Source organism: Takifugu flavidus, chromosome 10 (genome assembly GCF_003711565.1).
Source record: "Takifugu flavidus isolate HTHZ2018 chromosome 10, ASM371156v2, whole genome shotgun sequence".
NCBI classification, from domain to species: Eukaryota; Metazoa; Chordata; class Actinopteri; order Tetraodontiformes; family Tetraodontidae; genus Takifugu; species Takifugu flavidus.
In genome coordinates this window covers 14788463-14802777 of record NC_079529.1, presented here as the reverse complement: position 1 = coordinate 14802777, position 14315 = coordinate 14788463, and the positions used below count along the sequence as shown (strand labels likewise).

Genomic DNA, 14315 nt, shown 5'->3' with positions numbered 1-14315 from the left:
ATAAACTGTCAAAACACAGGATTAGCAGCATACCCTTTTGCTTTTTTAATCTTGCAATATACTTGGGCAGTTTCTAATACAATATAACATGTTTTCTAACCATAGACAGGGGTCTTTCCAGGCAGGATGACGATGATAAGCTGCAGCCCAGCGTAGGTATTCTTCAGGTGTCTGAACATGGGTTCCACACTGTCCGCTCCCTGGGCATATTTACAAAAACATGGCTGACCCTGGATGGGCATCCCAGCATCCTTGGAGATCTTGCGCAACTGGTCTGTGAAACCCCTACACAAAGATTTAGGCAAGGAGAATAAAACAGTAATCAAAAATAATAAACTTTACAAGTCCGTACATGTCTTAATGTGAGCAAGCATAAATAAAAATGATCTCCACAATGCAAAATACTCATATATAATCTAAAACATTATGAATCATACTTGAGGATTTCTTCCCGACACTGCCTCTGTGTGGCAAAGCAGGCAATGGCCCACATCTTGATCTCCACCCCAGTGTGGAACTGTTTGCCCCTCATGTCCCACACCCCGTGGCTAGGCGTGGCCACGGTGCGGTTCTAAAACAACATTGCAGTCACACCACGAGCACTCTTAATTATGCCAGCACATTCATACATTAATAGAGCTCGCGTTCAAACATCCTTAACATTACTGTGCATGCACCCATCTACACAAAACCCACACAAAGAACATTTATTTTTGGATTTTATATGTACTAAATGCAACTTTGGCTTCTACACGATAGAATTTATAATTCATTCGATCAAATGATGAGTGTATTATACATAAAGTAGTATGGCGTTATCCTCCTCACTGCACAATTACACAAATGATAAATAAATATATATATGCACTGTGGTTCAGTCTCAGTAAGATGCTCAATAAGAAGCAAAAACAAGTCCAAGCCTAAAATTTCAGACTGTGTTTTTTTAAAAAAAAATCTAAAATAGAAAATACCAGCACTGAGGATAAACCACAACACATATGTCATAAACTGTAAAAAAAACAACAACAAACAAACAAGCAAGCAAGCAGGAGACAGAGAGTTAGTTACCAATATGGCACTACAGTTAGAGCTACGAAAGTAGAAAACGAAGCAGACAAACGAAGAGAATGGGCGTGATTTAAAGGAAGGGTACCATAAAGGGCTCTGTGCTCACCCTGCCACCGTATTGCAGCATGGGGGCAGGTAGCACTCGCCCCGTCACATGGGCCATTTCATCGCGCACTTTAAATTGGAATTCTTGCACAAAAGGGTCTGCCTCGTAGTTGGCACTGCGCACCTGTGGGGAAAAGGAAAAATGGGAACAAAGGAATGTCAGACAGGCCGTGTTAATTCAGGAGAACCTTGTATGAAACCCATTTATGTATAGAAGAAGAATGACATGAATTTCTTGCGAGTATCACTAGCAACGCCCTTTCTTCTTTGGATCTCTCCACTATTTTTGGGTTCATCATGACTTTACACAGTTTAAACTTAAGTTTTAGGCACCTGCAAAGTACCCTGGGAGTGCAATAAATTTCTGAACCCACAATATGTTCTGTCGGAAAGACTCAAGATAATGCAGATTACTTTTTATAAAATTATAAATAAGAAACTTCGACCAATTGGGAGTCCATCACAACCAAGAGCTGCAAATACACCACAACTTAGTAGGCAGACTACAGTAGTCTTGTTGCAATGGCCACTCTATTTTATTGCACAGAAAAAGAGTAATATATAGCCCCAGGTGGCCATAGACAGCGACACCAGCTTGTCTGCTGTGATGTGGACCAGCTCAACTCTGTTGGCACACCAGCAGGCACATTTGCCTGAAAAGTTGAATGTATTCAACTTCAGGCAAATCAGGTGATGTGGCAAATTTCACTCCTACCACATATTCACAGGATTCGTGCTACTTGTTTCAGTTTTTGCACCGGCCGACTTGCATCTGCATCCGTATATGCGTTTGCATTGACTTTGCATTGACTTTTGACAACTTGACTCTATTCAGGTGCTATGGACCATCCATGGAGGAAATCATTTCTCAGATAGTGTACAGAAGGATAAATAGATGAATATGACAGAATGAGCATCTTAGGTGTAAAGTACTGAGCAGCATTACTTCATCATTTGCCCTGCTCTATTCTACATATAGATGTATTCCAATGCTTATTGTTCTAGTAATACACTGTTGCTGCCTCACCAGCTCTATTTATGTATATTCTCTTTTAATGTGAAATCCTTTTACGTTATCATGATTCTGTAGCCCTCATGAAATAAAGTTGGTTTTTTTTGTTTGTTTTTTAAGAATAGTCCCTCTGAGTGTCTCAGATTTCCTCCAAACTTTAAATTGGATCCCTACACTAAAGATCTCCTTGCAACTCTTTTTTTGACTGAATCGTCTACATTAGAGGTTTGTAAAAAGGTGAAATGTTGTAATGTTGTGCACTGTGTGACATCGTCAAATTAATTTAAACAGTACCCGATCAGGGTAACTGGCATAATAGCCATATTTTTCTCATTAAAAAATAATTTTAAATATAGTTCTGATAGACAGTCCATGCTTGTTTTGCTGTCAATCTACCTCAGCAAATCTGTTCTGTACTGTGAGTTTCACTCACACTGGAATGAAGCTGCCAGTCATTTCTCTTCAGAGCAGATAGCAAAACAACAGGCACAACATATACACTAATCTGATCATGGTCAGAAGCACAATAGTGTCTGTCAATCTCCCATGCACGCTACGCTGCAGAGGCAGCAGAAGCACGTTTCTCTCCCATGTCAACCTTTAAATATTATGACAGGCATTTTCTTAAATACAGTAGACAAAAAACTGCAAGTGTATTAAAATGTTAATTAGTAGTAACCATCCTACAAACATCGACAACTTACCAGCCTGCTGATCTCCTCCTGCCTGTCCGGTGCAGAGCGAGCTGTGGCTTTTATCATGGTAGAGGTCTGATTATCAGTCAGCTTCTTAATGCACCGTTGGCCAGCTACAATGTTACACACCTGCCGCAAAGCAAAGGAATGCATTTAAGGGTGGAAAAGACACATTTTTACATAAGGTACTGCCAGCTATGATGTTTTTTTAGCTTTGTGAGAATTACATTTTTACATTTACATTTTAATGTAAAAAATATATATATTATGCTTGCCCCTCCTCACCTCCAAAGGCAGGTAGGTGTGCTTCTGCTCCTGGCCCACCTGTAGACAAGGCAAATGTGGATATTTAAGTTGCAGGTTGTACTTCTCCCTGAAGTAGTGGGCTACTGTACGCTCCACAGTCTGACCATTTTCCAGCTGTAAAGGAAACCTGTGATATAAACACAAATAAAAAGAAAGAATTTTCACTGCTAGAACAGATGAACTAAATATCACACAAGTGTAAAATTAAAGCCATAGCATGACAACATGATTCATGATTTACCATTCATGATTATCATCAAATGTGTTTATTTAACTTAACTAATGGATTACTATCGTCATTATTCTGTCCCATGAATAGCTGGATGAATCCCTGAAAACCTGCAATGGCTACTTCTTGTACTGATGACTAATGGTGACTGCATCACTGTCAGATGAATCAGCCAGTATCTGGCAAATTGGTGAAAGTGCCATATTTGGTCCATGTTTCCCCACACACATCCCATCCAAGGACTCCACCCAGTGTTTTCTCATCCCTTGCCATTCGGAGACTGACTCACGTCTGATGGCTGGCTGGCCGACGGGTCACGTTGCACACACGGTACTTCCTCCGCATGGTTCCACAATGTGTCACTTCCACCTTCAAGCCTGGTGAATATAATATGCAGAGTAGGAGTTTTTAAGGACGTTCGAATGGGAACAGCTGCTCATCCTCATACCTGAACATTTGCAATGTACTGGGATTTACCTTTGATTTCTTTGGTGAATTTGACCCTGTGAGAGTCGGTGAGTGGACGAGGCTGCTCATCGATGTTGTGGATGTCGAGCACTTCACACATGAACTGAATGACAGGCTGGGCCTTGTAAAAGGCAGTGGCAGACACTACAAGGACAGAAAAACCAAAGATCAAGTCAGTGTTACAATACTAACTATCATTATCGTGATAACTGTTGGCAGTAGCATTGCCACCACCATTATTGTTCAGAGGGGAAAAAGACAAACTTTAAGACAAATCTCTCAGGTAAGTTGCCCCAGAAGACTAAATTGTATGACAACATGAGAACAATATATAACAAACAACATCAGTGCATTGCATCAAATCTAAATTGCAACTCACTCTGCCAACAAAATAAAGGCCTGCCTGGAAAATGTTTCTCAAAAAAACAACTCAGATTAAGAATTTATTCACTTAAATTCAGACAAATAAAATGCTGCGTAACATGTGAACAACAGCATCCATACAAATCTTACATTTGAATTTAAAGAACATCCCTAGAGTCATATATAAATATCTCTTATTTAAATAACATAATATAAATGTAACTTGAACTTGTTCTTGTAACAGGCCGAAACAGAGTGCCACATCTTTGCTCGCAGCATGAACTTAACAGCTACATTTTCTAGCAGACAGCAAGCATTTGGTGCCAAAGTTAGCATGACTTGTCTTGAAAGGTCTTCTAAGTTATATAGTGCTAAATGTGCACGGTAAACACACCGACTTCATGTCGACAGCTGTTAACAAATACTTTTGTGTACAATCATTGTTGAATTGCTGGTTGTCTGTGCCAACAAGGATCCATTGTGTTAAAGACAACAGATCAACAATTATAAACAATGACATTTATGGAACATGACCGGCACAACAGGAGCAGCCACCATGACATCATGATTAATTGGGCTCCAATGTTGTGTACTAATCAAAGATGATTGCTTTTCAGCCTGAGCTGCCCATCGACTAATCATCAGTCCAGACACCTTAAACATTCCATTCATTTTGACAGAGTAACTTCTTTAGTTAAATGAGGTTCACAAGTAAGTAGCATGATTCCTAAGACTGTAAGGGTGCATAGTGTAGGTTTACATTTATTACATTTTTCATGAGAAATGCTTTTAGGAATAAATTTGTTATAAGTGCTGCAACGTTTCTATTTTTACAGGAATAAAATGCAATTATCATGTAACCTTTGAAGAGGCACTTAAAGTTCGCTCCAACATTCACTCAACTAGAAATGGGGAAAAAAATATTTTTGTTATGGTCTGGCTCATTTGAACAACCTCAGGACCAACGACGCAGAAAAAGCATAAGAAATAGGACCGAGCCTGCACTTGCTGGCAAGAGCTAAGAGAATGTGGCTAAGCTTTCCATAAACATCACATCATTCATTTCATCACGTGCAAATAATATATACAGTATACCTAGCATGATGTGAGATTTACATAACTCTTCTCTATTCAACAGTGAAATACAAGCATGTTTGTAAATCAATTTTACCGCATCAGCGTTAATTTCGAGCAAAATTTAACAAGATTGAATATTTTCCCTACCATCAATGTTAAGCATCATTTTCCACATGGCAGGCCGCACGGACTGATGGAAACCGAACCAGACCTCCCTTCCACCTCCCAGAGGATGGTCATAGCCCTCTGGAGCCGAGAAGAACGATCGGCCCACAGGGGTGTACCTTTTTGGAGAAAAGCAAAAATTTACAGTTAAGCTACATAAAGACAGCAAAGGTCATGTGATCAAGATGAAAGACACGATGAATACTGTAGAATGGGACTTCGACTTTGCTTATATGGTGTCACGTTTACCTACTTCCTAGCAGCCTTAAAGCTACATAAAGGTAAATTGAAGAGTGGTGAGAGCACCTGGCCACCATTAAACCTGTATTACTCTTCCCTTGGAGAGATATTAATAACTACTGGCCGCACACATATCCTCTCAGAGATCTCTGCAGTGACAACGTGAATATGTTGCTCTTACAGGCACCAGTGAGGGTGTGCCCAGGGATAAATGCAAGGAGTTATAGACATTTTTTAATGCTCTGAAAGCCGGTATGAGACAGCACAACACAACACTCTGCTTTGAGACAATGCTAGCTATATTTCATTGGACCAGGACCAGATTCTCTTGTGTTGCTGTCACCATCAATTCTTATGAGCATCTGAGAATTGGATTTTCTGTTTTAAATTTATCTGCATGCGAAAAAGTATAATGGTTTGAGTACACTTTTGATAAGGAAATTATTTAGTGCTGCTTTCCCAATGCACTGACAGACGCTAAGGTAAAACCAAAATGATTCGCGGCTCACTTCATTGAGGGTAGATGTCGCAGCACCACGTCCACTGCATGCACTGGATTGGTGCTGATAGGTTTGTCTAGCTCCAGGGGCTCAGCCATGCTGCGGCCAGTCAGCACCTCATGAAGCATATGCCAGCTGACCAAAGAAACAAACTTAATGGAAACTCTGAATGGGCGATCTTTTCCTCCTTCACCTGGGAGTGTGACGTCCAGGTCCACCTGGGGAGAGGGCATCACAAATAAAAGCACTTAAAAGCAACACATAAATGCTTATTTTTTCTCTGTGTGTATGTTTAATGTGCTATATGTATATTATTTTGGTCAAATAGTGCTGAACTTCTGAGGTTATCACTGCATTTCCATTCAAACTGTAATAGACAGAAATGTGTCCAGGTTCTGATGTTTCTTGATCTTTATCTCACCCCTGCAGGTGCCACAGGCAGTGGGTTGGCTGTGTACAGACTCTTCTTTCCATCATAGACTGGCCTGCGATCTCCAAAAATGGTCACCTTAAAGTGCTGTACCATAGAGTCAACCACCTCCCTGTACAACACAGAGTCAATGTTAGTCCTTGTCATTTAGAATTCTTCTTCATCATAATCTTTGTACTGGACTCTGGGAATCAACCTTAGTGTTTTCCAATGAACATTTTATTTTATAAGCATTGAAATCGCTATGTAGCGGGATGATCTGACCTGTTGACTCTACGTGGGCACTTGTCAGGCTTGATGTCCACCTCGTAAAGGTATACATCTATTTTGGGGATCTCCACCTGGAAGCAGTTGGCCAGCAGCTTGATAGGCTTCCCCATGGTGCCATATCCAGGCCGTCGAGGCATGGAGAACAGGGACTGGGCCCCAACGGCTCCTGAGAAGAGAAAACCCAACGACAATTCTGTCATTTCTATCAAACAACACATCATAATCGTCAGTCTCACACATAAAGAAGCCCTCCTATTAGGCCGTTCTCATGTCACTATACAAACACCATAGACTACAAGTAATTCCTAGTAGGTCTCAGTGCTTATTTGAAAATGTCCATATTATTCATTGTATATATGACCATACACTTACTAAGGCAATTTCACACTTTATCCAGTCTAAATTGTGCACTGAACAGTTACTTTGAAAGCAAACGTATACCAAAGTTTAAAAGGATAAATGAGGATCATGATGCTAACAATTACAGAGAGTTGCAGTGACGGATGTCAACACACATCAGAACCAAGGGGCATATTTAACTTGGACAGTCAGCAGCTGTCACTTCTAATCACTTAAAAGTGAAATAAACATGCTACTTTATATTGTTTGTAAAAAAAACGAGGAGGAGGAGGCTGATTCCACCCCCCCTCCCCCAACTCAAGGCTGCTCATCTGGTCCACAGAAAATATACGCTGTTCAGGAAAAAGCTCAAGACAAATGAGCTTCCAAATAAAAGAAACTCATTCTATGTTTTGCCACTAAGTTGCCAGTAAAAACAACCCAGAAAACTCACACTAGACTCATGAGATGTCTCAGACATGAGTCACTTCAAATGAAAAAAGTCCAAGCAAATGAATGAGCCATACATTTAGCTTTTAAGTTTAAGGCTGTAATGTCTTGTCCATGATGTCATACCTTTATTAAACATATAGCGTTTAAGATTTTCACATTAGTAATACTGCAAAAAAACCCACAAAGGCCAAGTTGAGGTTTCTTCCACTCACTCAACATTTTGTGTCCTAGTACACTTCCTCGTCTGTACCACAAATGTGTCACTGAAATGAGAATTATAGTTGAGGGTGATTCACCAGTAGATCTGACTCACAGTCTTAACTCTTTTGGCGACGCTGGAGTCCTGGATCAGGCTAAAGAGCACTTCAGAAAACTCTCCCAACACAACAGAAGCCAAGGTTAGAGCACACATGATGACTCCTGCTTACATGTTCCCTTTAAAACCCTGCACCTTCTGTCAGGCTCCCTTTTTCAAATCCTACCCCGGTTGGGCTAAATTTACAGAGCTGGCTTAAGTTTAGGAGAGTCAACTAAAAATAGAGAGTAAAGTCTCAAATGTTCACCAGAACCGTCCCTCCTACACAAAAATGTCCACACACATCTTTGTTTTGGTAATTCTCATGGGGCCCCTTGGAAAAAACACAGGGTCAACTGCTTCAGAGGGGAGGAAGATGACAAAATCTTGAACAGTATTAAGGTTTTTACTATATAATGTCCAGTGATAATCCAAGTAATAATGATAAACCCAGTAATAACATCAGAGTAGGAGCATAACAGATAAACTGTATACTGAGTGTGTGTAGTTCCCATATACAGTCAACAGCTCAGTTCCTGACGTGTGTTTGAAGTCTTCACATTTACACCAACTAATTCTGAGATTGTGCAACATCCAACGTTGACAGAAAAGTTTAAAGCAGATCCGAGCAAATGAATTATGAGTAGCTGTTCTTCTTGAGCAACATATATAACCATATAATAAGCCTTAAGGCTGGAGGACATAAACATCATTCATTCCTTTGAGGGCAGCATTTGTATATGATGATTACTGCCGACTGAAAACCAATGGGAACAGTCATGCACATGGCAGGCAGACAATATATGAGGACGTTCAACTTGGCATGTTGAATTTACTTAAACAGAATTGACTTGATATTTAATGTGATCCTAATCAATCACACTTAATGTTCCCCCACTCTGACCATTGAGGAAACAGAGCGAATAATGCAAACTCCACCTCAAATCTACACTCATTCAAGCCATTCAAGACAAAAGATGAAAGGAAAACCCGGGTTTTTGAGTAGGAAACAGCAAGTGTGTGTAAAGAAAAGCTTGTTCAGATAATTACAGCGGACACGCAATAACTATTCACCTATATATCAGGATGAGTCTCAGTTCTTGAGGTCGCACTTAAGGGAGTTGACAGAAATCAAAGCTCTTTTACATGGAATACCATGAAAGCCATCAGGCTAATCTGAACTGGTGCGACTATGATTTGCTTAATTGGTAGCACATGCGTTTCAACAGCTTGTAGGAGTTTGAGAGGTTTCAGCAGTGTAGCAACTTGCTGACTGGAAGAGTGTGAAGCAAACACGTCTGTGTTCATCTGTTGCAATGAGATGAGTTTGTCGCTCTGCGTGCAGATCTACAGCTCCATATCTAGATCTGTACATCTACATCTCAGTCTAGATCTCTATATCTCTATATCTGTTCTGTGTGTGTTCACCTCAATGTGTTCACCTCAACAATAAACTAGACTGGTCTCATAACACAGACGCCCTGTACAAGAAGGGCCAAAGTCGTCTTCATCTGTTGAGGAGACTGAGGTCCTTTGGAGTGTGCAGGTCACTGCTTAGGACTTTTTATGATTCTGTGGTGGCATCGGTGATCTTCTATGCTGTGGTCTGCTGGAGCTGTGGAAGCTCAGAGAGGGACAGGAAGAGACTCAACAAACTGGTCAGACGGGCTGGCTCAGTCCTGGACTGCTCTCTGGACTCCATTGAGGAGGTGGCTGAGAGGAGGATGTTAGCCAAGCTGACATCAATTATGGACACCCCCTCTCACCCCCGACACGAGACTGTGGGGGCCTTAAGCAGCTCCTTCAGCAGCAGACTGTTGAAAAGGGAACGTTACCGCAGGTCATTTATCCCAACTGCCGTCAGACTGTTCAACATGCACAACACTTAACTGTAGCACCAATAACCCAGGGTTGGCATATTTGCACTAACTAATCATCCTACCTCTGGAATGTCTTATTTGCACATCTTATTTGCACCTCTTTTTTTTTTCTTCACACTGTCCGACACTCCTCCTGTACATAATTTTAATTTCTGTATATACTGTACAATGTACATAGCAATGTACATAATATAAGAGTCTTTTTATTATTTTTTTCTTTTAGTACTTTTCTGTATTGTACAACACGGCCTACCACTGTAACGTGCAATTTCCCCGATGTGGGATCAATAAAGTCTTTTATCCTTATTCTTATCTAGAGATCTGAAATCTAGATCTCCATTTCTAGAGATCTGAAATCTAGATCTCTATACCTCCAGTCTACATCCTCTACATCTACATCCTACATGTCTAAATCTACATCTCTAGATCGCTATAGAAATGTAGATTTAAATCTCTAACTCTAGATCCCTATATCTCGATCTCTAAATCTAGATCATCATATCTCAATCTTTAAATCTCAGTCCCTATATCTACATCTCTAGATCCCTCGATTCACATCCAAAGATATAGCTCCCTAGATCTACATTTTTCTAAGGCCCTCGAACTCTTTAGATGCCTCGTTCTAGATCTCCCTTTCTAGAGCCTTCTTTCTATATCTCTGTCTGGATCCCTATATTGAGAACTCTTTCTAGATCACCTTTTCTGGTTCTCTTTCTAGATTCCTGGATTTATATCCACACATCTTTTTCTGGATATGTCTCTCCCTCTCTCTCCGTCACATTTCCTCTGTCTCTGAAACAACATTTTAAGCAACATCAGTGTATTTTCTGTTGTGTATAATTTCAGATTAAAAAGGGAAAGCAGCACCTTTCACAAGAAATAGATCCTTGGGGCTTCCGTGCTCTAAAACAACTTCAACTATCAGGTCATTTTTAGCCTGTTAGGGCTGTGGCTTGTTTACTATCATCATCAGAAAACACCAGGCGATGCGGATTTGCATCCTTTATAAATACCCCGACACCACTTATCTTGTTGCACAACAATGATGGCAAGATAGCAAAGTGTTTTCAGGTAGCCATTTCCTTCATTCATCATATAATAAAGAAAAGAAAAGTAAGAGGGACAGGAACAGTGAAGGTGCTCATGGGATCGCTAGAAAAGCAAGAAGTCGGGACCAAAATTTGAGTGCAAAAAACCTCCAGGAAGATTTGGCAGACTCTGGAGTTGTGGTACACTGTTCAACTGTTCAGTGACACCTGTACAAATATGGCCTCTCCCGTGTCCTCGCCACAAATTTCAGCATGAGAATTTGGCAAAAGCACAATCTCCAAAAGCCTTGTGCATTTTGGAAACCAGTCCTGTCACCCGACGGGGTTAGAACACTGGTTGCAAGCTAAAATGAGCAAAGGTGAGTTTGGAGAACAAAGGGCATCGCATTTGGTGAAGACAACCCCTGTCCAACTGTTGTGCATGGGGATGGATGGATCATGGTTTGGGCTTGTGCTGCAGCCGATGGCACAGAGGACGGTTCTCAGGCAGAGGGAAGAATGGATTCAACCAAATTCCAACAACCCCCCCCTAAAATTAAGGGTGTGCGACATCAATCATATACATTAAGTGGCGTATTTCACAACTCTTGAGTTTTACTAGGCCAAAGACACAGAGTAAATTAAATCTCAAAATAATTTCGCGTTTCATAGAGCATGAACATCGTGCAACAGTAAATATGAATAACTTCTCTCAGCTGCCATCCAGCACAACATAGTCGCAGTGTGTAGAGCGGCCAGTGAAGCAAATAGGAGGCATAGTGAGAAGCTCGGATGAGTCCCTGCTAACCTCAGCCACATCCCTCAAAGCACAAACACACACGCACTGCTAATGAGTGCACATGTCCACGTATATGCAAGAACACACACAATACAGCTGTTATGTTTCTAATCCAGAGAGGCCAGATCTTTGGGAACAGGGCCAAAGTTCAGCGTGAAGGCACAATGGCGTTAGTCACGGCACGCAGAACCGAGGAGCACACGCACATGCAAAGACGGAGCGATATCTGCCGGGGAAGGAATGACGCACCCCAGGCCCTGCCTCCACTACTCCAGAGTGCTACACACGCACAAATAATAGTGTACTAATCAATAATGTAGCGTCAAACTGCTGACTAGAAAATGTTAAATCAGGTCATACGGCCTCTGTTTGTGGATGAAGCTGAGCAGAACCGCAGACAGGCTAGTGTTTGTTGACTTTCTCTGTTGACTTGGGCAGGCTGGCTGCTGTCACGGAGGGTTTACATGCCCCTTAACAAATACATCTCAATCAAAACAAGCCAACGCTCAAATAATTGCAGCTGCTACTTTTTTTGTTTTCAGTTTGATCCAAACCCTATGAGACAATCTGCTGAAACATCAAACTCTCCAATAATAGCATGAGGGTCTTTGTATCCTGGATGGTTTTAGGCAGGGGCTGGACGGACCAAATATGTTCTCTCATCACTCTACACGACGAAAACGATCCATAATTCCTGGATCTGAGCCAGGGAGCTATATCAACACTTAATGGAGGATACTGTAAGATGGCTAGGTCTTCAACGTGTCTTCAAGCATGAGCTCACTTGGAGTGAGGACTCTACAGCCAAGAGAATCGAGTCCAGGTCAAACAAATGAAGACTTTTGTGTTCTAAAACAGACCTCCTCTGGATAATTTCAGTGCATGTGTGAAACAGCTGACAAAGAGAAAGCAATTGGACTCCAGCACTGCTTGAAAATTGTGACTGGATGGAAGAAAAAAACATCTTTGAATGATTTTACATTCACTGTGAATCAGCAAATGTGCAGATGAACATTTCACAATGGGGATATGGTGAGATTTGAGTTAAATTTGGTGTGAACAGTGGTGGGGAAAAGGCAACAACTTTGATATTTTGAAAACAGAATACTGCATATCCTTCAAAACCACATTTATATATATATACACACACACACACACATTATATATATATATATATATATATATATATATATATATATATATATATATATATATATATATATATATATATATATATATATATATATATATATATATATATATATATCACATATTATAATAGGAGTAGAAGACATCTGTCATTTATTTAGTCAGTCACTAAAATGTAGAGTTTAATATTAAAAAAAATTGAAATAATCCAGTTGAATTAATTGTAATAAACTACTATGATGAGTGGTGAACTATAGAGGTCCTATTAGTGTTTAAATACAGCTTTCTATATCAGCAGTAACATTATAAGCCACTGTAGCCAATAATAGCATGTAAATAGCTGTGAATAATGTATTAAAGGCTCTTTTTACTTGATTTGATCAGCTTCTTTGTCTAACAGCAATGCTGACAAGGGTTAAAAGAACAGAAAATTAAATATTTGTTCTTCTATACAAAAAAGAAATTGGGCAGAGTGGACGCTCCAATGACAGGATGGTCACGGACCCCAACCGACCCCAACCGACCGCAACCGACCCCAACCGACCCCAACCCTAAAGCCAACGTGCTGGAATCTCTTCACATAATGTGTATAATTGGTTATTCCTAATGAGCACCCTGTGAGCAGACCTACAGAAATGAATGTAAAGAAATTTGTGTGGTTAAAGACGATTAAAAATAAACTATCATTCATCATAAAGGGAAATAGTGCACAGTATTATATATCTGAGTGAAAGAAACGATACATTTTATTCAGGAAATAAATCAATCAGAAAAGAAACAGACAGGCCAATAGCAAAGGTGCAAAAGTGATTAGGAAACAAACATCCGTGGGAATTTTGTTTATTACTAAAAAAACAGCATCTCCATGGAAGCCAGGTATAATGGGCTAAGGGTTAGCCTCTTTGCTGGATGGTATTGCTGGTGGCAGTGGTCACTTGTTAACTGTCCGATTGACAGGACTGAGTATTATGGGCTGAGACTGCAAACCAAGTACAGGGACATTCCAACAAACTGACCCCACAGTCTAGGAAATCAACAGATGGCAAATCTACAAGAAGAATGACAGAGTTTTCCAGAGCGGATAAAAAAAAACCCAATAACCAAAGAAGGGGTGATGGTAGAGGAGTGTGTGTGTGTGTGTGTGTGTGTGTGTTGGGGGAAGTTAAAAAGAGCGGGAAAATCAGGAATGTGTGTGGAAGGGCGACATGACTCAGATATTGACAGAAGGAAGGAAATACAGTGAATATAAATGATGCCTACAGCAATAATCCCTTAACTTGCTACCCAGGCAAGGCTCCGTTTACAGTGTTTATAGCTTGTCAAAACTAGTAGTTGAAGCTTAGATTTAGGTGAAACTCTAGACATGATTTTGGAGGCTGATCAAGCCATATTGGTCGATGAAGAGGAACATTAACAAGGTCTATTTACTTATCTTCTATTAAAA

At 40.4% G+C, this 14315-nt stretch overlaps 1 protein-coding gene across 4 annotated transcripts in view; it reads right to left on the bottom strand.

Moving 5' to 3' along the window:
- LOC130531980 (protein argonaute-3) overlaps positions 1–14315 on the bottom strand; it is a 30743-nt gene that overhangs the window by 13740 nt on the left and 2688 nt on the right. For 3 of the 4 annotated variants that reach the window (XR_008952242.1, XM_057044155.1, XM_057044153.1), the window contains exons 2-12: positions 6923–7094; positions 6650–6770; positions 6238–6446; positions 5471–5607; positions 3893–4027; positions 3705–3792; positions 3166–3313; positions 2890–3009; positions 1154–1297; positions 438–571; positions 101–285 (exon numbers count right to left, since the gene is read on the bottom strand). Coding sequence is in view for 3 of the 4 variants with exons in the window: in XM_057044155.1 (XP_056900135.1) it covers positions 101–285; positions 438–571; positions 1154–1297; positions 2890–3009; positions 3166–3313; positions 3705–3792; positions 3893–4027; positions 5471–5607; positions 6238–6446; positions 6650–6770; positions 6923–7094 (1593 nt within the window). In the remaining variant the exon portion in view is untranslated. The remainder of the gene's footprint in view (positions 1–100; positions 286–437; positions 572–1153; positions 1298–2889; positions 3010–3165; positions 3314–3704; positions 3793–3892; positions 4028–5470; positions 5608–6237; positions 6447–6649; positions 6771–6922; positions 7095–14315) is intronic. The other variant, XM_057044154.1, reaches the window with a different exon arrangement.